This window comes from Corythoichthys intestinalis, chromosome 15 (assembly GCF_030265065.1).
Source record: "Corythoichthys intestinalis isolate RoL2023-P3 chromosome 15, ASM3026506v1, whole genome shotgun sequence".
Classification (NCBI taxonomy): Eukaryota; Metazoa; Chordata; class Actinopteri; order Syngnathiformes; family Syngnathidae; genus Corythoichthys; species Corythoichthys intestinalis.
The window spans coordinates 26,119,299-26,143,501 of NC_080409.1; the positions used below are offsets into that span (position 1 = coordinate 26,119,299).

The 24,203-nt window shown below is 38.1% G+C and overlaps 1 protein-coding gene across 4 annotated transcripts; it reads right to left on the bottom strand.

The window, feature by feature from the left end:
* Positions 1–1,314: 1,314 nt before the first annotated feature.
* Positions 1,315–24,203, bottom strand: LOC130931552 (calpain-1 catalytic subunit-like). 4 transcript variants are annotated; one of them, XM_057860460.1, is made up of 23 exons: positions 24,074–24,203; positions 23,926–23,972; positions 22,419–22,678; positions 19,422–19,491; positions 18,823–18,941; positions 18,283–18,416; positions 18,021–18,195; positions 17,641–17,715; positions 15,131–15,216; positions 14,742–14,816; positions 14,516–14,676; positions 13,332–13,501; positions 10,611–10,622; positions 10,316–10,524; positions 10,181–10,226; positions 10,020–10,073; positions 9,440–9,497; positions 9,303–9,364; positions 7,053–7,121; positions 6,880–6,958; positions 6,662–6,778; positions 1,902–1,954; positions 1,315–1,804 (listed from the first exon to the last, which is right to left on the bottom strand). In XM_057860460.1, exons 3-23 carry the CDS (start codon positions 22,653–22,655, stop codon positions 1,778–1,780), a joined length of 2,088 nt encoding a protein of 695 aa, XP_057716443.1. In that variant the 5' UTR covers positions 22,656–22,678; positions 23,926–23,972; positions 24,074–24,203; the 3' UTR covers positions 1,315–1,777. The 4 variants fall into 4 exon arrangements, 3 of the variants coding, with proteins under 3 accessions (XP_057716443.1, XP_057716445.1, XP_057716444.1); XM_057860462.1 differs by lacking the exons at positions 23,926–23,972; positions 24,074–24,203 and adding an exon at positions 18,587–18,672 and having other exon boundaries at positions 18,823–19,491; positions 22,419–22,506; XM_057860461.1 differs by lacking the exons at positions 23,926–23,972; positions 24,074–24,203 and having other exon boundaries at positions 18,587–19,491; positions 22,419–22,506.

Sequence of the window (24,203 nt, forward strand, 5' to 3'; positions counted from 1 at the left end):
ATTGGAACAGATACTTCTTTGTCACAAAAAACATTAATGTAATTTGGTTCTTTTATGACTTTATTATGGGTTAACAGAAAAAGTGATCAAATCTGCTGGGTCAAAGATATACATACATGGATCTGAAAAAGCGAATCATTGACTTGAACAAGTCAGGAAAGTCACTTGGAGCCATTTCAAAGCAGCTGCAAGTCCCAAGAGCAACAGTGCAAACAATTGTTTGTAAGTATAAAGTGCATGGCACTGTTTTGTCACTGCCACGATCAGGAAAAAAAAACGCAAGCTATCACCTGCTGCTCAGAGAAAATTGGTCAGGAGGGTGAAGATTCAACCGAGAATCACCAAAAAGTAGATCTGGCAAGAATTAGAAGCTGCTGGAACACAGGTGTCAGTGTCCACAGTCAAGCGTGTTTTGCATCTCCATGGACTGAGAGGCTTCCGTGCAAGAAGGAAGACCTTGCTCCAAAAGCGACACCTTAAGGCTCGACTGAAGTTTGCTGCTGATCACATGGACAAAGATAAGACCTTCTGGAGGAAAGTTCTGTGGTCAGACGAAACAAAAATCGAGCTGTTTGGCAACAATGCCCAGCAATATGTTTGGAGGAGAAAAGGTGAGGCCTTTAACCCCAAGTACACCATGCCTACCGTCAAGCACGGTGGTGGTAGTATTATGCTGTGGGTCTATTTTGCTGCCAATGGAAATGGTGCTTTACAGAGAGTAAATGGGATAATGAAGAAGGAGGATTACCTTCAAATTTTTCAAGATAACCTAACGTCATCAGCCCGAAGATTGGCTCTTGGGCGCAGTTGGGTGTTCCAACAGGACAATGACCCCAAACACACATCAAAAGTGGTAATGGAATGGCTAAATCAGGCTAGAATTAAGGTTTTCGAATGGCCTTCCCAAAGTCCTGACTTAAACCCCATTGAGAAATTGTGGACAATGCTGAAGAAACAAGTCCATGTCAGAAAGCCATCAAATTTAACTGAACTGCACCAATTCTGTCAAGAGGAATGGTCAAAGATTCAACTAGAAGCTTGCCAGAAGCTTGTGGATGGCTACCAAAACCGCCTAATTGAAGTGAAAATGGCCAAGGGACATGTTACCAAATATTAGCGCTACTGTATGTATATTTTTGACCCAGCAGATTTGATCACTTTTTTATGTTCACCCATAATAAAGTCATAAAAGAACCAAACTTCATGAATGTTTTATGTGACAATGAAGTATCTGTTCCAATCCCTCTATCAGAGAAAAATCAGAGTTGTAGAAATAACTGGAAACTCAAGAGAGCCATGACATTATGTTCTTCACAAGTGTATGTAAACTTTTGACCACAACTGTATTTGTTTGAAAAGTCTACAATACAATCAATCCATAGCTCAGTAATTCAATATCTTTCAAGTAAAGGAAATTGCTACAACCTATTGACTCATTGACTGCCAGTAGAGTATTCACCATGTATTGTGATATTGACGCCATGACATCCAATTCATGTTGACTGGGATATGTCGTAGCGTTTACTCGCCGCTGGTCTATCCCAGTCAAAATGAATTAGACCGCATCACTGTCAAAGTAGCCAATGAGTCTAGCGAGGTTTACTCATCATGATTAACTGTAGCATTTTAAAAGCTAGATTCTTTTACTTCGTGTTGTAAATTGAGGAAAGCAAACCTGAATTTTTTTTCATATGCTTTTGTGTAAATTAATACTTCCCCTGTTCTTTGTTTGATAACAATCACAATGCACCTTGGTTTTCTTCCAACATCATCATCTTCAGGTACACATTGAGATTTGCATCCACTGAAATGTAGAAATACATAATTAAACAAACCTTTCCCAGTAAGGTATATGTTTTTTAAAAAATCTTTTAAATTTTATTTATTTATTTATTTTTTACCTCTGATTCAGGAAGCGTCAGATTCATTCCATCAGAAAAACGGTCAAATATTTCTTTAAAAAAAGAAAAGAAAAAAAGTATTGTTAAAATTTAGAATACTGTACAAGACATTGCTCTGATATACAATATTTTGCATCAACACTAAGAAAAAATACTTGCACCCCAGCAAATCTGTCAGATAATGCTCAATTTCTCCCAGAAAATGATTGCAATTACAAATGCTTTGGTAGTAATATCTTCATTTATTTTGCTTGCAATGAAAAAACACAAAAGAGAATTAAAACCCAAAAAAATAAAAAATCATCAAAAATCCTTATTATTTTACACAAAACTCCAAAAATGGGTCAAACAAAAGTATTGGCACCCTCAGCAAATACTTGGTAGCACAACCTTTAACTGCGATCAACCACTTCCAGTATCCATCAATGAGTTTCTTACAATGCTCTGCTGGAATTTTAGACCATTCTTCTTTGGCCAACTGCTCCAGGTCTCAGATTTGAAGGGTGCCTTCTCCGAACTGCACTTTTCAGATATCTCCAAAGGTGTTGTATGAGATTCAGGTCTGGACTCATTGCTGGCCACTTTAGAAGTCCCCAGTGCTTTCTCTGAAACCATTTTCTAGTGCTTTTTGAAGTGTGTTTTGGGTCATTGTCCTGCTGGAAGACCCATGACCTCTGAGGGAGATCCAGCTTTCTCACACTGGGCCCTACATTTCGCTGCAAAATTTGTTGGTAGTCTTCAGACTTCATAATGCCATATACACGGTCAAGCAGTCCAGTGCTACAGGCAGCAAAGCAACCCCAAAACATCAGGGAACCTCCGCCATGTTTGACTGTGGGCACCGTGTTCTTTTCTTTGAAGGCCTCGTTTTTTTTGTTGTAAACTCTATGTTGATGCCTTTTCCCAAAAAGCTCTACTTCTGTCCCATCTGACCAGAGAACATTCTTCAAAAACATTTTTGGCTTTCTAAGGTAAGTTTTGGCAAACTCCAGCCTGGCTTTTTTATGTCTCTGGGTCAGAAGTGGGGTTTTCTTGGGTAAAGACGGCAAAAACGCCGACGACGGCCTCAAATCCTGAACCGGCGGTTTGTTGTCGCCGCTTGTAAAATCTATATCTAGCCACCCTTTTACTCGTTTGTTGTAGTTTTTGGTCATGTGTTCAATGAATGCATGTTTTGTTTTTGTTTTTGTTCCTACAATAGAGTCCCTTTTCATTCAGACGCCAACAGATAGTACAGGTTGACACTGTTGTCCCTTCTGACTGCAGGACAGCTTCAACTTGTTTGGGTGTTAGTCGAGGTTCTTTGTCCAGCATCCGCACAATCTTTCGTTGAAATCTCTCGTCAATTTTTCTTTTCTGTCCACATCTAGGGAAGTGAGCCAAAGTGCCATGGGCTTTACACTTATTAATGACACTGTGCACGGTATACACAGGAACATTCAGGTCTTTGGAGATGGACTTGTAGCCTTGAGATTGCCCATGCTTCCTAATAATTTTGCTTCTCAAGTCCTAAGACAGTTCTTTGGTCTTCTTTCTTCTCTCCATGCTCAATGTGGTACACACAAGGACACAGGACAGAGGTTGAGTCAACTTTAATCCATTTTAACTGGCTGCAAGTGTGATTTGGTTATTGCCACCACCTGTTATGTGCCACACGGAAGTAACATGTGCCGTTAATTACACAAATTAGAGAAGCATCACATGATTTTTCAAAGGGTGCAAATACTTTTGTCCGGCTCATTTTTGGAGTTTTGTGTAAAATAATAATAATAATGTAATTTTTTTTCATTCTGTTTTGTGTTTTTTCATTGCAAGCAATATTACTACCAAAGCATTTTTACCATAATTGCAATAATTATCTGGGAGAAATTGAGCATTATCCGACATAACTGCAGGTGTGCCAATACTTTTAGCCAGCAGTGTAATTGTGAGTTTAAAATATTTGTATATAGTACTTCACTGGCTCTTGTTAGAGGGACGAAATGTTAGTAGAATCTTACATATTACCTTCCCAAAGTGCATTCCAAATTATGTTTCATGTAGAAGTTCAGTTTAAAAAAACATTTTACATATGGTACAGTTACATGGTTTAACTTTCCATTTACATTCAGTAGATCACAAATTAAAATTTGGGAGATGTTTCATAATGTGTGTCATTCAATAGTATTAAAGAGTTCACGGTTTAGTGCGCAATGAGGAGAAAAACATAAAAAAGAAGCCTAAACAGTAATAGTACAACGAAATTATTAAGAATTTTGAAACAATTTATTGTTATTCGCCACTAGATGATGCTCAAGCTCTTGCTCTATTGCCCTGAATGTTACTGCTGACGTCCCACCTTTTTTTTTTTTTTTTTTAAGTTACTGGTTGACTGTGTAACATAAATAAATGCATGTTAATGTGCCGTGACCATTGTGAGCCATGGCAACTAAGTTTTTCAAGAAATATGTAAGATGCAAGTGTCCACATTGTATTGTGGGATATTTACAACAATAAACATGTAGTTCATTAGCCTATTAAAAGCCAACCTCAGGGTTCAAAGCCCAGGAAAAACAGGTGACTTACATAACAGTAGTTAAAAATTGTTTTGAGCACCTGCCATCATCGGTGTACTATACATGCCTGGTGACCCAGAAAGCAAATAGGTTTGTTCAGATAAAGGCCAATGAAAGAAAGCGTCTGTCAGCCAAATCCTTCATACTAACCGAACAAAAATAAATGAAACCTCATTTTAAAATTAAAAATGTATTCACCGTATATCACAGTGACTATTTAGGAAATTGAACAAAACACATTTATCTTCATTGACTGCCATTGACAGTGATAGACGTCCAATCGGTTGGCAGTAAACGCGATATAATTCGCTGTCGCCCTCCCATTTCAAATGGATTGGACCATAGACGGAGTTTGACTTTTGGGGCGGGGTGGGCACAACATGTTGATGACCCCAAAACTCATTGTCAGCAATAAAATTAACTTAGAATATTTATAATAATAAGTTGAAAATAAGCACTTTTTTGTTTCCTATCATTTTTCAGGGGAATTCTAAATTAGTCTGCTTTGGACAGTTATAGTTTTCGCCAAAATCGTCATCCATTGAATATGGTACGCCCACCCGTGGTGGCTCTGTTGTACAATTAGCGTCTTTAGTGGGGCAAATTGAAACTCCGCTCACCATTTTGGCGGGTCTATGGCGTTTCATGGTCCACATTTTCAATCCTTGGTTCTTGCTCAGTAGCTGTTGTCGCTTTTGAAAGCTTAGGTTTGAAAAAATACATATATCTATCTAGCTTCTTCGATCCTCAGGTGGTTTTGGCTAACCAAAGCAAATGACTGTCTAAGGTGCTAGTCACATGATCTGTTCGAAAAATAATTTTGACCCATGTATATATATATATATGGCGGAAAACTGACAAGGCTGAAAAAGCGGTTTCTGCTCTTGCACCCCTCTTTAAAATAAACTGCTGTATTTTAAGCCAAAAGAACTGTTGTGTTCGATAGAGCAATACGTCTATATGCTGCCATAGCAGATTCATGGCGCAATAAGCCCCTGAACTATTTTTAATTTGTCCGTTTTACCCTGGAAACCGCCGTTTACAGACGTCGCGCAACCGTTTTTGTTTCAACCTAGCCATAAAACGAAGGTAAGTAATCGTATTTATTATTCGAAATGTCTGTAATTTTTAGCTTAGAATCATTAAATGATGTCTAAACTTTAGTTTAAAAAAAAAAAAAAGGACTAAAAAATTATTCACTCGCATATTTTAACTTTTAAACAAATGACGTCGCAAAGAAAAAATTGGCGTCTGTAAAAAAGTCACGGATATCTACCTCATAACTATCGCTTAGTTGTATTTTTTTCGTTACTGTTGCATTTTCCCCAATATTTTAAATGATAATCAATCCAAACAGAAAAATTGGCGGAAAAAAAATGTTTAAAAGAGTAAATATATGAAAAAGAACATCTCAACCACTCCTTGATGTCTGCAATTTCTGCTTCGCAACCGTTTGTTATATTACCATGTTTCACCCATAAAATCCCCCCAAAATCCGGCTGTGGCCATCCACATCTGTGTCTTGACACTCGATGATACATGCTATATGGAGTTTTTGGATCAAAATAAGGTAGGTAAGCGATAATATCTCGTGAAAATCATGGCGTCTTTAATTCTGCTCTCGCGTGCTCTCACCTCCAGTTAGAGTTTTGCTGTTTAATTTAATTTAATTTTATTTTTTTAATGCCCTCCTGTTCAAATTTTTTCTTCCCCCAGAAAAATGAGATTTTAAGCTTTCCAATGATGTATCACACATGCATATAGGACAATTTTGAGTGTGGCCAAACTGGGGGTCTCAGAACGGAACTTCAAGTCACCTGATTGTTTTCCGCCATATATAGGCCTATATATAGGCCTATATATAGGCCTATATATATAGGCCTATATATAGGCCTATATATATATATTTTTTTTCATTTCATTCATTTTGTTGTTTTATTGCTTTAAAACTTTTATAGACAATATTTTACCGGAAACCTCTTAATTTTAAAATCATAGATAGGAAAGTCAATTACATGCAATGAAAGTTTTCGGCCATGCCGCCCTGGACCCCCCTTAAACTCCGCATATGGATTGTACGTCTACTAATGATAAATTCATGATTGAACGTTTTTCAACGTCAGTGGCAGCGAATAATGTAATAATTTGCAGCATGGCCATGGCGTAGTGTACCTTATGATTACAGGAATGTTAGAATGCACCCACTTTTCATAGAGACAAGGCGGAGAGCCAGACTGATGAAGTTCTCCAGTGTGACATGTCCAGATGAAGTCCCATAGCGCACAGTTAACATATTTAACATGTTATCACTGACCCTTATTCCTGGAAACACACAAAATAAATTTTTTAAACTAAAAGTTTAGTAAGTGTGGAATGACAGTCGATTGATAAAATCTATAAACAAAAGACCATCGTTACTTTACCTAAAGCAAAAATGGCATTTCTAAGCTCGCTCTGCGAGAGTGCTCCGTTTGTTGACACATCAGTATACAGGAAAATATCCTTGGGGGGAAAAATGTAGTTAAGCTTTATCTGAATTAACAACTACTGTACTGATACAAAGAGTCAAAATTTTTTCACTTTTACTTGAATTTACCTTGTACTTGACAACCTTCTTCCACAAACTATAAAGCTCCCCAGTGTTCAGTTTGCTGTTGACGTTTGTCTTTTCAAATTAACGTCAAGGTGTAGGACAAGCATAATCGGTTTCATTACAATGTCTAGGCAAGGCAAGGCAAATTTATTTATATAGCACAATTCAACACAAGGCAATTCAAAGTGCTTTACATCACATGAAGATCATAAAAATCACATTTAAATCAATACAACGTAAAAACCAAGACAAAAGATGCATTTAAACACAAATAGAATAAAAATAAATAAATAAAAATGAAACAAAAATAAAAATAAAACAAAAACTACTACTACTAATAATAATTGAAATCGGCAATGGAGAGAAGCACAAGAGGAATCGAAAGCAGGTAGATTGAAATATATAGCCAGTTGTGGATATGCAGTGCTAAACAAAAGCGTTTTTAGCCCTGATTTAAAAGAGCTAACAGTTTGAGCATACTTCAAACATTCAGGTAACTTGTTCCAGAGGTGAGGAGCATAATAACTAAATGCTGCCTCACCCTGCTTGGTTCTTGTTCTTGGAACATGCAGAAGACCGGTTCCAGACGACCTTAGGGGTCTAGATGTCTCATAGGAATCCAACAAGTCAAGCACATATTTTGGTCCAAGGCCATTAAGTGTTTTGTGGACGAGCAGTAGTATTTTATAGTCTATCCTTTGACTCACTGGAAGCCAGTGTAGCGATTTCAAAACCGGTGTAATGTGGTCCAGCTTCCTTGTATTTGTGAGGCATTCTGTACTAGCTGCAGCTTCCTGACTGATTTTTTATCAAGACCCGTAAATATACCGTTGCAATAGTCCAATCTGCTGAAAATGAATGCGTGCATAAGTTTTTCCATGTCTTGTTGAGTCAGAAGCCCCTTAATTCGAATACAAACCCCAAATAAAAGGACTGTGGGATAATGTGCAAAATGCAAATGATAATGATTACGTTAAACATAGACTTCACTATTAATTATGAAGTCTATGCTTTACACAAACAATAATTTACACAACCAACAAACCTCACTGAATTTGAATTATTATTATTTTTTTAATCCAGATGGTACCCAGATAACAGACCGACGTTGAATAAACGTTGATTTTGCATCGAAATCATCATTCTGGTTGACATTTCAATTTTCGGCAATAAACAATGTTGAATCAGCATTGCACATACCGATGAAAGTGATGTTGAAACAACATTGTTGTATGGTTAGTCATGCGATGGTTGGGTTAACATTGTTTTATAGTTGATAAAATAATGTTAACAAATTGTTGATTTTTGATTGACCGGAAAATATGATTGAAAAGTCATCGAATTATGGATGAGCGGGAATTATGGTCAAAAATAGTTGTGTTCGTGGTTGAGTGGGAAGACAGCGTATCACCTCAAACGAACTTCACTGGAAACGCCTCATTTAAGGATAGTCATATTTAAAGGTAAGCCTGTTGCATTTCTTCAGAGCCCTTATCAGCAATGATGTCCTAAGGTTGAATAAATCACGTTTGTCATCAAAATTGTATAATAAATGGTTTGCCTGACAGCTGCCCATTTTTGGGAAAAAAACTAGTGATTTAGACATTTCTGCATCCATACAAAAAAAAATCGGCTTTTACATGTTTTATTTAATGTAACATTTCAATCTAAAAACGACGAGGGCCAGTTAGCCGCCAAGACGTGCTGAGGCAATAGTAACATTGGAATTCAACCTAAATAAATTGTCACTGTGTATAGAAAAATTCTAATTTTGCTTTTGTTGAGTAAAATTAAGATGGTTCTGCATGCTTTCGTCAAGTATTAAGCTTCTGTTGTGAAAATTGAATGATTTATTAGCTGTCGAAAAATGTAAGCCACTATTTCGGGCAAAAACTTACATGATATATGAAATATTGCTATTGATCCTGAAAACATTGGTGATTATCTCTGCATTTGGTGATTTTTGTGCATCTAGCGTAAAATCTGACAATTTTATAGCAAGTTTTGTTATACTTAAATAAAACAATCAGGATTTTATTAGGGATGGACTTTGAATTTTTTGATGGCGCTGTTCATGGAGACTCATATATGACTAGGAGAGGTACCTGTTTTGGTTTTAGGTCGCTAGCAGCTTTGGTTTTGAAAATATTTGAATTTTAAGTTTTTGAAAATAGGCCCCCTACGGGACAGCCCCGCACCCCGTCAACTGATAGTAAAGTCTATGTTAGAAAACAAACAAATTTAAAAGGATACGCTCATCATTACAACCATGCTGCGGCATGCATCAATGCTAAATCCTCCAGTTTTCAAGTCTCCTACAAAACAAAATGGGATGTCATAACTATTTAATGTAATCCTTAAATAATGACTAAAAATTTTCAAGCGCTTACCTTTCAAGACTTTATCATTTAGTAGCTCCTGAAGCAGATTTGCATCCACGTCATCAACCTAATACCAAATAAGATTGTGTTACAGGGACTTAAATTAATGTTGACCTGAAACAATGTTGTGCCAACTTTAACTGTTTAAATCTCCATGCCAACAAATAACTTACACACTTAAATGCCAACACTCACACTCTTGTGAGGAAATTTGAACTTTTAGTTCCTGGCTGACTGGCGCAAAATGCACACTCTTAACTCACTGGCTGCCACTGACAGCGACAGACGTCCAGTTCATTTGAACTGGAGTTCATTCGCTGCCACCCCCCCAATTCAAATGGACTGCACGTCTATGAGTGATAACCTCATTTAACTGCCAGAAAAGGATGAAGAAAAAATATATATACATATACTGTATTTGTAATCGTCAGTATGTGTAATATTAAGAATATTATATATTAAGAAATTCCATAGAAAAGGCATGCAGGTTATTTTTAACTCATGAGCTAACATTGATGGCACTAGATGTCCAATCTATTTGAAGTTCAAATGGGTTGCACATCTACTCGGTTGATGCAAAATACAGTACCTTCTCAAATATTTGCCGGAACAAGATTCCCTTCTCCTCATCAGCTTCTCTGGTCTACAAGACAATTACTGTAATGTTAAAACCACATAAAAAAACAACAAATTGCAGCAATGTTTTTGTCTCAAATTGAATTAAATAAAAAATTAAATTTAGAACACAACCTCTTTAACTTCTTTATGTCCATGGCTATGACCACCAGAAGTCTCACTGTTTGAGACATATTTTGTGAAGATAAATAGCTGCATTGGAATATAGTACGTAAGTCCATGTTTTTGGATGAACTACAAACTACTTACTGGATATGTGCCTCCTCCTTGGAGAGGATGGTCAGGAGGAAAGAGGCGGTCTCGTTGGGTTTGAAAGTCGATGGTACAATGAGGTATTCCCCGGGCTCCAACATGGCGAACTCCATCACTTCACGAGCGTTTGTGTAGTTTTTTGTTTGCACAACAGGTTTGTTTTTATTGAAGAAAGATGCTGGAAACTTCCCTTTTTGCGTCTTGAACTATAATTTGATGAAAAATGACATGGCATAATATTCCTTGCGATAGCACATAATAAATACTGATTCTGGAAATAGATTATACTCACTTCATCTGTCACCTGGGATTTGATAAAAATTGGGACCCGTTTAGGACCCCCCCCCAAAAAAAGAGAAAAAAAAATTCATTTGAATCATGTAAGATGATGGTGAAAAACATAGTAGGTTTTTAAATTTGATCTACTAAGCTCATTGACTTCTCTTGACAGCAATAGACACCAATCCATTTAAACTAGGTAGACTGGCAGCGATAGTGGGATCACTGCCAACTCCCCTCCCCCAGTCAAATTGGAATTGAATATACAGTGATGAAAAAAAGTATTTGAACAACCTGCAATTTTGCAAGTTCTCCCACTTAGAAATGATGGTTGGGTTTGAAATTTTCATGGTAGTTGCTTGTCCACTGTGAAAAACAATCTTTAAAAAAATCCTGAAATCAGACTGCATGATTTTTTAAAAACAATTTATTTATATTATACTGCTGCAAATAAGTATTTGAACTAGGGCTGTCAAATAATCATCATTTTTAATCGAGTTAATTACAGCTTAAAAATTAATTAATCGTAATTAATCGCAATTGAAACCATCATAAAATATGCCATATTTTTCTGTAAATTATTGTTGGAATGGAAAGATAAGACACAAGAAGGATATATACATTCAACATACGGTACATAAGTACTGTATTTGTTTATTATAACAATAAATCAACAAGATGGCATTAACATTATTAACATTCTCTTAAAGTGGTCCATGGATAGAAAGACTTGTAGTTCTTAAATGATAAATGTTAGTACAAGTTATAGAAATTTTATATTAAAACCCCTCTTAATGTTTTCATTTTATTAAAATTTGTAAAATTTTCAATCAAAAAAAAAACAACAACTAGTATCTTGCCATTGTTGATATCAATAATTACACCATGCTCACTCATTGTGCTCAAACCCATAAAATCATTTGGACCCAAGCGCCAGCAGAGGGCGCCAAACACCAAAAAACAAGTAACAAGCGGACATTACACAGCTGTCATTTTAATCTGTTTGAGCGGGGCATGTGCGTTAATTGCGTCAAATATTTTAACGTGATTAATTAAAAAAATTAATTACCGCCCGTTAACGCGGTAATTTTGACCGCCCTAATTTGAACACTTGAGAAAATCAATGTTAATATTTTGTACAGAAGCCTTTTATTTCAATTACAGAGGTCAAACGTTTTCTGTAACTTTTCACCAGGTTTGCACAGTCTGCTGCAAGGATTTTGCACCACTGCTCCACACAGATCATCTCTAGGTCAATCAGGTTTCTGGGCTGTCAGTGAGAAACACAGTGTTTGAGTTTCCTCCAAAGATTTTCTATTTGGTTTAGGTCCGGAGACTGGCTAGGCCCCTCCAGAACCTTTATATGCTTTTCACGAAGCCACTTCTTGGTAATTGTGGCTGTCTGATTCAGGCCATTGTCGTACTGGATGACCTAGACACGACCCATTTTCAAAGCATAACTGAGGGAAGGAGGTTATTCCCCAAAATCTCAAAATACATGGCCCTGGTCATCCTCCCCTAAATACAGGGCAGTCGTCCAGTCCCATGTGCAGAAAAACTCACCCAAAGCATGATGCTACCACCCCCTATGGTTCACAGTAGGGATGGTGTTCTTGAGATTTTACTCATCATTCTTCTTCCTCCAAACACTATGAGTGGAATTAAGACCAAAAAGTTCAATTTTTATCTCCTATGACCACATGAATTTCTCTCATGACCCCTCTGGATCATCCCAAATGGTCACTGGCAAACTTAAAACGGGCCAGGACATGTGCTGGTTTGAGCAGGGGACCTTCCGTCCCATGCATGATTTTAAACCATGACATCTTAGTGTATTACCAACAGTAACCTTGGAAATGGTGGTACAAGCTCCTTTCAGGTCATTGACCAGCTCCAACTGTGTCGTTCTTGGCTGATTCCTTACCATTGTTAGGATCATTGAGACCCTACGAGGTAGATCTTGCATGGGGCTGCAGTCTTAAGGAGATTGAGTCATGTTGAGCTTCTTCCATTTTCTAATAATTGCTCCAGTGGTGGATCTTATATCACCAAGCTGCTTGGCAATTGCCCCCCTACTTCAGCCTTGTAGAGGTCTACAATTCTGTCTCTGGTGTCTTTGGACAGCTCTTTGGTCTTGACCATGTTAGTAATTGGAGTCTTCCTGATTGTATTGTGTGGACAGGTGTTTATATGCAGCTAACCGTCTCAAACAGGTCAAAAAGTCAGTCTAGCTCCACTCCACTTATTCGTTGGACTTTTTTAAAAGCGACTAACAGGTCTTTAAGGTTCATTATTCCATAAGAGACAGGTGTTCAAATACTTATTTGCAGTAGTATAATGCAAATAAATCGTTAAAAAAAACATTGGACTGTGTTTTCTGGATTTTTTTCCTTTAGATTGTCTCGCACAGTGGACAAGCACCGACCCATAGACTTCATAATATAACATTTTGAAGTCTATGCACCGACCATAGAAATTTCAAACCCACCCATCATTTCAAAGTGGGAGAACTTGCAAAATTGCAAATTGTTAAAATACTTATTTTCCTGTTTATGGCCATGAAACACAATCAATGCCAGCAATTCTAGTTGAAATGGATTTGATCCCTATCACTGACAATGGCAGTGAATCAGTTATTAAATACTGTAAGTCTTTGCCTTATTTTATCTTAGCAGCACTATTTCATATAATTAACATATTTGAATATTGACTGAATAAGCACAAGACCACTGACCTGAAATACTGATAATCCAATGTGAAGATTTTTGACTAGGGCTCTGTTTCTTTTGTCTGGCTTTTGCATCAGAGACACAAACATGTTTTTGTCAATAAGTTTGGAATTACATTCCTCATTTAGTTGGTCGATTTTGACTCGATACTGTGGATTAGTCCAGAAGCTGTCCCCTGCAATGTAAACAAACATTGAGTCTATTACATCAATACAATCCTGAAACTTGTTTTAAAATTGTCAAGAAAACATTTTGCTTTTGGAATAAAAGCAAATGAGACAAAACATATACAGTTGTAATTGGCACAGCTAGGTTGGAGCTCGATAATTAAAGCAAGGCAAGCAAAATGTATTTGTATGGCAAAATTCAACACAGTATTTCAATGTGCCTACATCACATTAAAATTAGGGAGATACAGGTAAAAACAAACAGCTAAAATAGGAAACAGCACAATTCGTACATTGCAGATTTGAACACTATAAGAGCAGTTAGGAAAATGCTATAGTAACGGATTTTAAGGAACTAACAGTGTGAGTAAGTAAGTCTCAGATTTTCAGCTAATTTGTTCCACTGTTGAGTATATTAACTGAATCCTGCCTCACCCTTCTTGGTTCTTGTTCTTGGAACATACAACAAATCCGTTACAAAAGACCTAAGGTGTCTAAATGCTTTATAGGCATCAAACAAAACAGCATGTATTTTGGTTCAAGGCGATTAAGATTTTTTTTTTTATTCTATCCTTTGACAGACCGTGCAGTGATTTCATGACGGTGTAATATGGTCCATTTTCCTTGTATTTTTGAGGACACGGACTGCAGCATTCTGGATTAGCTGCAGCATCCTGATTGATTTTTTTGTTAAGAATTCTGCTAAAAATTAATGCATGAATAAATTCATCAATGTCTTGTTTAGTCAGAAGCCCTTAGATTCTCGCCATGATAACAGGCAGATTTAGTGATAAACTTTAGATGGCTGTTGAAGTTCAGGTTTGTTTCAATAATTACACCAAGATGTCTGCTTTGATTTGTAGCTGTCAATGACATTGAACGAAGTTGAGCATTGAGCGGTGATCTTTGATCTTTCCTTTTTCTGGGCCCAAAATATTTCTGTCTCTGTCTTTCCTCCATCTAGCTGGGAAAAAAATATGGGACATCCATGTATTGATCAAGTTTAGCTATTCAAAAAGTACCAAGGTTATTCATGCAGCCTCCAGCTGTTTTCCCAGCAAGCCATCTGCCCTCATATACGGATGTCTTCCAATGGTAGGAAGTTTCTCTATCAAGAATGTCAGGACACGTACAGCAGATGTCAAGATCATCGAAGAATCTACAAAAATCTTCCAGGCTCATCCTGTTGGAATCATTGTTAATTGGAATTTCTGGTGACTATCATCACTTTAATTTAAATGCGCTTACCAAAACTCGCCATTGTCAACCACAGAGAGGCACATAGCCCGTTCTTGTGAGCTCACAGTTTCCCACAAAGGTGATCTGGCAATTATTGACAAGAAGCATAATTTTCAACATGTCTGCCTTCAACAGAAATGATTTACAACATTTAGAATCAGAGGAACCGTACTGATCTGTACACTTTTGTCATCCTTGATTGTTTTCTGTGTTAAATTTCAACTCTGAATTTGGCTTGAATCAATCAATTTGGCCAGCAGTGCTCTGCTATTTTGCTGCTACTGACAATAAAGCTTTAGATTTCCAGTCTGCATAAACAAATGGTATCTTTCTCTTATTAGAAAACCATATAAAATTCAGATCATGAATGACTAATTATTTCTCCTGATGGTACTTACTGATCACTCCAGTCTCCATTCCATTCCCCCCTGCCCCAGGGATTGAACAAGCGCACCAGACAAACTGCTTGCCCGCGACTCATCATCTGTTTTGTAAATCCAACAAAGGGCAACACGTTACTTCCCATCCTTTTCAAACCAATTTAAAGTAATTTTCTATCTATTCAGATGGACCAAAAGTGATCTGTTTCTGGTGTAACATTTTTTTAGGGCTGTCAAAATTATCGCGTTAATGGGCGGTAATTAATTTTTTAAATTAATGACGTTAAAATTAGGGCTGTCAAAATTATCGTGTTAATGGGCGGTAATTAATTTTTTTAATTAATCACGTTAAAATATTTGACGCAATTAACGCACAAAGGCCCCGCTCAAACAGATTAAAATGACAGCAAAGTGAAAGGTGTACTTGTTGTGTTTTTCGGAGTTTTGCCACCCTCTACTGGCGCTTGGGTGTGACTGATTTTATAGGCTTCAGCAACCATGAGCATTGTGTAAGTAATTACTGACATCAACAATAACGGGCTACTAGTTTATTTTTTGATTGAAAATTTTACAAATTTTATTAAAATGAAAACATGAAGAGGGGTTTTAATATAAAATTTCTATAACATGTTCTAACATTTATCTTTTAAGAACTACAAGTCTTTCTATCCATGGATCGCTTTAACAGAATGTTAATAATGGTAATGCCATCTTGTTGATTTATTGTTATAATAAAGAAATACAGTACTTATGTACCGTATGTTGAATGTATATATCCGTCTTGTGTCTTATCTTTCCATTCCAGCAATAATTTACAGAAAAATATGGCATATTTTATAGATGGTTTGAATTGCGATTAATTGCGATTAATTACGATTAATTAATTTTTAAGCTGGAATTAACTCGATTAAAAATTTTAATCGTTTGACACCCCTAGTTAAAATATTTGACGCATTCAACCAGAGGTTGCGCTAGACTTTTTCGTTGTCTGTCATTTTGACTGACAGTGTCATAAAAATCCGGTCATAATCTATTTTTACCCGTCATTTACATTTTAAAAATGATAATAATGGCATATTCAATAGTATTTAGTTTTCATTCATTTTTAATTAATATTCTGTCCGAACAAGCTTAACAAGAGGCAAACAGACAGCGAAGTGCACCAATCAGCGACGGGCAGATGTGCCGTTAGCAAAGGAGGGCAGGACGAGGGACTTGCGCGCGGAAGTAAACATACGAGGAGAGCGGAGGTTATTCAACATAGCTAGCGCGAGACAGACTGTTGTCAATGACTCTTGTCAATGTGTTTTAGCTCATTTTAAACTGAATTTACCGCGGATTGGAACATATTCTCGGCTTTCCCGTTTGCCATCCGTGTTGTTGGAGAGACGGCTTTCGGCGCGCAAGAGTGACGTTGCTCGTGAAGAACACATCACGCAAATAAACAAATCTGATTTGTCGATTGATTTTGTACCTACTCGAGAGGCCGTTATTGGGCTGGGTCCCAAACTTTTCTCTCAGTGTTTGAAAAATACAGGGGGAACAGTCTGGCCGTGCCAGGCAAACACTCAGTTGCCTTGACATTTTTCCGAGTAAGGCCAACGACGTCATGTATCAAGAGAGACAATAGCTAATTAATATGCTCACTCGCCACCCTGTGGTCTGGGGTGTGAATTGCAACCTGTCAAAATGACAGATGGACGTCAATTTTTTCCGTCACCGTTTTAAAAAACCGGTCAACGACGGAAGATATTCAGTTAACGCGACCCCTGCATTCAACGCACATGCCCGGCTCAAACAGATTAAAATGACAGCACAGTGTCATGTCCACTTGTTACTTGTGTTTTTGGGTGTTTTGTCGCCCTCTGCTGGCGCTTGGGTACAACTGATTTTATGGGTTTCAGCACCATGAGCATTGTGCAATTATTGACATCAACAAAGGCGAGCTACTAGTTCCTTTTTTGATTGAAAATTTTACAAATTTTATTAAAACGAAAACATCAAGAGGGGTTTTAATATAAAATTTCTATAACTTGTACTAATACTAATATTTATCTTTTAAGACCTACTAGTCTTTTTATCCATGGATCGCTTTAACAGAATGTTAATAATGTTAATGCCATCTTGTTGATTTATTGTCTTAACAAATACAGTACTTATGTACAGAATTTATATATCCGTCTTGTGTCTTATCTTTCCATTCCAACAATAATTTACAGAAAAATATGGCATATTTTATAGATGGTTTGAATTGCGATTAATTACAATTAATTTTTAAGCTGTGATTAACTCGATTAAAATTTTTAATCGTTTGACAGCCCTAGTTTTTTTATATGTCCAACTATGTGGCTATTTCCATCCTTCTGCTTTAAGGTTAAATATATCACTAGAAAAGGGCCCATCCATTTGAACTGCAAGGGTGCCAGCAAATGAACATTCATTCATTCGCTTCCACACTCCCACTTGAAATGTATAGGACGTCTAGCACTGTCAATGGCAGCCAATGAGTTAATGTCACTAGAGATTACCTGTCTGACGCCTGTGATGGTGTAAGCGTGGCCTTGGACCAATCCATTTGGCAAAACAGTGTTGGCTGATGTCTCCTACATGTCACAGCAAGTATGTTTTAGGCAATCCTAAAATTCAACATGTCAGAACAGCAAAGCAAAACATTTTGCTCCTGACTTCCTCATTTTTTTAACAAGTTCTTAAGAAACAGATTACACGAAGCTTATCTTTCTCATGCAATCTTGTTCTCACAATGTCAATAAAAGTAACATGTATAGTCTTGAGTTGACCTGATATAAAGCAACCCAAGAAAACACCTAAGCCTAAGAAATGTTCATTTCTTCTACTTCTGTAGATCTGTTTTTAAAAAAAGAACAACATATGTTATATGTGGTTTTACCCCTTGAGGAGTACCACATCCCATCAATGATTTGGATTCTCCAGCTCTGCACATCAGCTCCCAAAGTTCTGTGGGTGGATCTGACAGGTTGATACAAATGTGAACACCTCCCGTGAAGTCCACCAATGCCTCACTGGGTGTTCCAGAACTCATATCTGAATAGGAACCACAAACTCTAACACAAGCACATTGGAATTAGTTGGAAAGTCTCCAGAGCATAGATTTTATGGAAATGATACCCAAATATATACATAGTCCATACTTTGCATAAGCTTTCTCCAACAGAGCAGGCCAAAACTCTGTTGGATCTTTGGATCTCACAAAAATGAGTCTGCCGTTGATTGTTGGGAGCTTGTCATCAATGACAACATCTACCCATCTGCCAAACCTCCAGAACTGAAATGTTGAGAAACGATAAGTCACAAAAACAGCCATTTTAATATTCAATAAGCAGCCTTCCTATGTGGTCAATCACAGTTGACAGTATTTTCATACAGGGATTTTTGTTAAGCTGGATGTATGAAAAAGGGCAGAGGGCATGCAATGAGATTTTGACTTTGACTTGCTTTTTTGATTAAGACTTTGCACTGTGGCATCAGGATATGTTGTTGCGTGGCAACCTGTATCATCCTTGGAAGCTGTAGTTAAATAACTAAATGGAGTGCGAGATAAAACGTAAATTAAAAAGCCAATTTTCTGAAACACATGCAGTAATTGCGATGACAGCATTATACGAAAATACAAATTATAGGGAAAATTGCATTTTCATCTGAATAGAAATGTCACTTGTCTATGTATTTACCCGAAAGTGAAACAGTCCACAGTAGTCCTGAGCAAAGTTTTGCTCCAGAGGAACAACACGCTCAAAAATAACTCTCTGGAATGTCAGTGAACCCAGTGATGCAAGGAACCAACAGTTTCCTAAAAGAAAACATTTTAGTGAGTTGTTATGAAGATGTGCCAAGTTCCTGATGATTATCACAAGCAAAAGCGCTGGCTGTGTGGGAAGCTACAGTATTTATATAAACTGGAAACCTGGAATGAATTAACTCATTAGCAGTCATTGACGACATGAGACGTCCATTCCATTTGAAGTGGGACTGTTACCAGGGAATGAACAAACGTTCATTTGCTGCCTTCCTCTCAGTTTAAATGGATTGGATGTCTATCTGTGATAAACTCATTAAAAGAGCTTGACTTTAGGTGCTAATTGATTGCCATTGACAGCACTTCTAGATGTCCAATCCATTTAAAGCGAGAAGGACTAACACTCTCCCAGTTTAAATTGTTTGCATGTGTATGAGTGATAAACTCATTTAAATTGACATTGGATAAAAATAGCCTCACGATTGGACATCCATCATTGTCAGTGGCAGCGAAAGAATAAATCAATTTTCTTACCAACTGCGCCTTGACCAAAATCAAACCTTGAGATGCCATCAACAACAAAATGCGGATTGGGAACCAACTTCTGGAACAGAAATGGTCAACGAATTGTGTTAAAAACACAATGCTGTAAAATTAATAGCCATATATTGTGATATTAGTGTTATATGTTTCAAAGCAAACAATGTAAACACAATGTAAACAAAGACAGAATATACTTTGAGTGGTTCTGGAGATGACATGCCTTGAACCCCTCCCCAGGGAAGCATCCAGGACGCAGCCTAACCAGATCACCGGGCCACCTCATCTGGCTCCTCTCAATGTGGCTCTAAAGACTCTACTCTGAAGCCCTCCCAGATGAATGACATGGTGCAGCGTATGGGATTCCAATAAGGCAGCTAGCATAAGTTAATAGCGTACCGCACGTAACACGTCACCTTTGCTCGTTAATATTCATCAGATTAGCAACTGTTGCAAGTAGGGCGAAACTCGCGTTTGTCCCTGATGCTAGATGCAGGTAAATAGCGTACGAACGAAATTTTTACTGAGCTAAACCTACCAATTCTGTCCGAAAATGATGCTAAATTCACTAGTAAAGATGTGGAAGAACATACTAATGAGTGCGAAGGCTGAAAAAGACGGAAAAAAGTGCCGACCTGATACAGAGGTTGCTTTTTTACAGATACCTTTTTCTTGTGTTCATTGCCTTACGCCACTGACAATTCTCCTGTTTCAACAAGTTATCGTTCACCACCATATGGCCTGTGTTGCTTATATTTTATATCCTCTGGTTGTCTTACGTCTCTCTACGACCGTTTTGGGGGGTAATTTATATTGCTATTTTTGTGTAGCGATCGCAAATGCTACTCAGTCACAGCCAACGAACACTTTTAATTTTTTTCATTAATAGCAAATCTTCTATTATTCTAATTCTAAAAATTCTATTAATGTATTCACACTTCCCCCTTAGTAAGGTTGTTTCTTTACAACAGAAAATATAAAGCTCTTAAATCTAGAGCCTACCTGTTGGCATGAACAGGCTTACTACAAAAAGAGCAAGACCAATGTAGACGGTCGTAATGTCTAGAGTTGTTTGTACAAGTTCCATAGCAGCAGTGTTTACTTGGCATGTTCTTATTTTGAAAGATTACCGGTAGAAAAGAAGCAGTACTTGCATGGTTGTATGAGGGCACACTTTTATGTTGACCCTCTTCCGGTTTACGATGGTGACGTCACGCAGCCTTGCGGTCTAAAAATAGCATTCGTGCGGTATGCTATTGTGAAGAATACTTAAACTCCTTTTCTTGGATAGAACCTAACCCTGACCTGGAAAGGACATTCCACCTTTATCTGACGATGCTCTCAATTTTGGAGATGCTGATTCTCATGCCAACAACTTCACACTTGGCTTTGAATCGCTGTAGTGAGAGTTGAAGGTCACGGCTGGATCAAAATAACAGAACTACATTGTCCTCAGAAAGTTAAGATACCACGCTGAGGCCGACAAACAAAACCCCTTCAACATCTCTGCTGCAAATAAGGTATTCATTCCATAAAGTTCATGAACAGAATTGACATAAAATAGCTAAATATTCTGGAGAAACTTCACCACGTAACAGGACATAACCAATAACCCAATGCTAAAACAAGCGATTTCATCAGGGGAAAAAATATTAGGTCTCTGGCCATGTCAATCTTAGGACCGTACACAGCGCAATAAAAATAAAAAGTGTATGGAGATTTTGGAGCAACACATGCTGTCATCCAAGCAATTTATTTTTTAGGCAACAATGTTTTTTTTTTTTTGTTTGTTTTTAACAATTATTATGATGTTCTGCACGGTGAGAGTGCTGAAATGTTACTTTACTGTGGACTGTAAATGAATTGCTGCAGTATATTATTATAAGGGGCCACCTTATTTTCACTATGATCATTCATCATCGTTACTCCGCCAAGGTTGCCCTTTGTCACCGATTCTGTTCATAACTTTTATGGATAGAATTTCTAGGCGCAGCCGAAGCATTTAAGGGTGTCCGGTTTGGTGGCCTTGGCATTGCAATTCTGCTTTTTGCAGATGGTGTGGTGCTGTTGGCTTCATCAAGCTATGACCTCTAACTCTCACTGGAGCGGTTCGCAGCAAAGTGTGAAGCGGTTGGGATGGTGATCCGCACCTCCAAATCCGAGACCATGGTCTTCTTTCCGAAAAGGGTGGCATGCCCTCTCCGGGTCGGGGATGAGATCCAGCCCTAAGTGGAGGAGTGTAAGTATCTTAAGGTCTTGTTCACGAGTGAGGGTAGGGGTGGGCGGGAGATCGACAGGCGGATCGGTGCAGCGTCTGCAGTGATGCGTACTCTGCACCGGTCAGTTGTGGTGAAGAAGGAGCTGAGCCAAAAGGCGAAGCTCTCGATTTACCAGTGGATCAACGTTCCTACCCTCACCTATGGTCACCAGCTCTAGGTCGTGACAGAAAGAACAAGATCGCGGATACAAGCGGCCGAAATGAGTTTCGCCCGCAGGCTGTCCGGGCTCTCCCTTAGAGATAGGTGAAGTGGCTCGGGCATCTGGTTCGGATACCTGCTGGACGTTTCCTAAGAGAGGTGTTCTGGACTTGTCCCACCGGCGGGAGGTCCCGGGGATGACCCAAGACACGCTGGAGAGACTATGTCTCTCGGCTGGCCTGGGAATGCCTTGGGATCCCGCCGGTGGAGCTGGTTGAAGTCGGAGAGGGAAGTCTGGGCTTCCTTGCTAAAGCTGCTGCCCCACTGACCTGACCCCGGATTAAGTGGTAGAGGATGGATGGATGGATGGATGGATGGATGGATGGATGGATGGATGGATGGATGGATGGATGGATGGATGGATGGATGGATGGATGGATGGATGGATGGATGGATGGATGGATGGATGGATGGATGGATGGATGGATGGATGGATGGATGATTAGTCACCTCTCAAGGGATCGGTAGGAACATGGAATTTTGTCATTAAAATGAAATAAACAAAAAAGCTTACCCCTGGTCTTAGCCATATCACTTTTTGCAGGTCCGAGGGGTTTAGTACATCATTTCCAATAGATCTTCTGTCAGGGGGGAACATTTCATCGATGTAGCGTACTTGCCGGCTGATACAATACTCTGTCAGTCTCTGGTAGTCTTGTTTGAAGAATCTCTCAGGGTTGTCGATGGTTGCATAACCATCTTTGCTTTGACGTGCAATTAGGAAGTTCATGCAAATGCCTGGAGAAAGCATCTCTGAAGCTTCTTTGGTCACTTCTGGAATAGGAGTTTTGGATGATTCGGTCAAACTGGCCTCCTTTAGAGTGGTAAAAAAATGTGCATACAACAGCAGAGGGGCTGGCGGAGGGTTATCATGGACGTATATTCACAAGTAAAGCCAGGGGAAGGCTTAATAATTGGACATCTTTGAAGTTTTCGAGCCTTGGCACACTCGAAAATGCACTTGATCATGCCTTGACTTGAAGGCATGATCTGACGAAACTATTTTTGTGTGAACGGACATAAGGTACATGCTCTTATCATTTTGGGGTCAGCTAATTCAAAATGTTCACAATGATAACCTCAAATCAAACTGTCTTAACCTAAATCTGAGTATTTAGAAAGATAATCAGTCTTATTACAACAATATTCAAGCATGGTAACTCCTAACTGCACAAACACAACATATAAACTTACAAATTGGTCACATTTTAATTTTGAGTCGCTTCCAAAAATAAAAGAAGAACATGTACTAACAAGCCAAATGAGCCATGTAACAAACTGAAATATCCGGTTTCACAGCTCCAAGATTGTTGAACTGGTCTTATTAAGGGTTACTCATGGTAATGTCATGTTAACACAGAGCTTTATCACTTTCATAAGTGGTAAGTTTACAAAATTCAGGCTTGGACACATATGTTGAACATAACTTCATGTTTTACATGGAATTCCTCATTACCACATGCCTTAGCATGTTGTAGTCCATCATGTCGATTTGGGAGGAATTCTCATATAAGCTTGATGCTGTCCGTGCTGCTGGTGATAGCCACATTTGAGTACTGTACTAGTAAAACATGAAATCAAACGAAGGTGTGTTCAACATGTGTGTCCAAACCTGAATTTTGTAAGGTTTTTCATTTTTGACATTTCGTGTGATGATTTTAGGACATTTTTTTTTCTTTAAATCACCCCGTATAATATCGAAGGAAGCTATATGCACATTATTGCAAAATACTTTATGACATTTGGGCGTATATGTCACTAATGACTTAGCTAATCATTGGCAATGAGTCTCAAAGTTGCTCAATTTGTTCATTTACCTCTTTGCATTTTTAGTCAACTGTCATGCAATTATTTACTTGGTTGGAACTCTACATGTACGGTCTGTGTACTGTAATTGTAAGATACGCAATACCAGTCAATGTCACAAAAAAAACTCAGAGGCTGAAAGCTAACTAAAAATATGCTGTCCATTTATCAAATGGAAAGGAAACATCACATTATAATGAAGAATGTTAACTCACCAGGGCAGCCAGAGTGTTTGCTGTGTTGTGTGCAGGTAGATCAGTATCTGTGTGAACAGGCAAGGCATATCGTTTTATATAACACATCCCCGAACCTACAGCAGTGCATAATTTATTAATCGCTATAAAGCCATCTACAATATATTACCGTATGTTGTTGAAGTGAAAAAAAAAATCTAACTGCCCTGGCTTGTTCAACGTTTCGCAATACTTTCTGTCTCAAGGGAAAAGAGCCAGGCAAATACAAACAATACAAATTAGCTCCAGCAGATTACTTG

Bases quoted from the DNA above. Each gene is read 5' to 3' on its own strand.
- LOC130931552 (XM_057860460.1), bottom strand. From the start codon at position 22,655: ATGCTTTCTCCAGGCATTTGCATGAACTTCCTAATTGCACGTCAAAGC. The intron at 15,217-17,640 runs GTAATCTCTAGT...TTTACAAAACAG, and splicing joins CCATCACAGGCGTCAGACAG to ATGATGAGTCGCGGGCAAGC. The intron at 10,074-10,180 runs GTTGTGTTCTAA...ATTGTCTTGTAG, and splicing joins GACATAAAGAAGTTAAAGAG to ACCAGAGAAGCTGATGAGGA.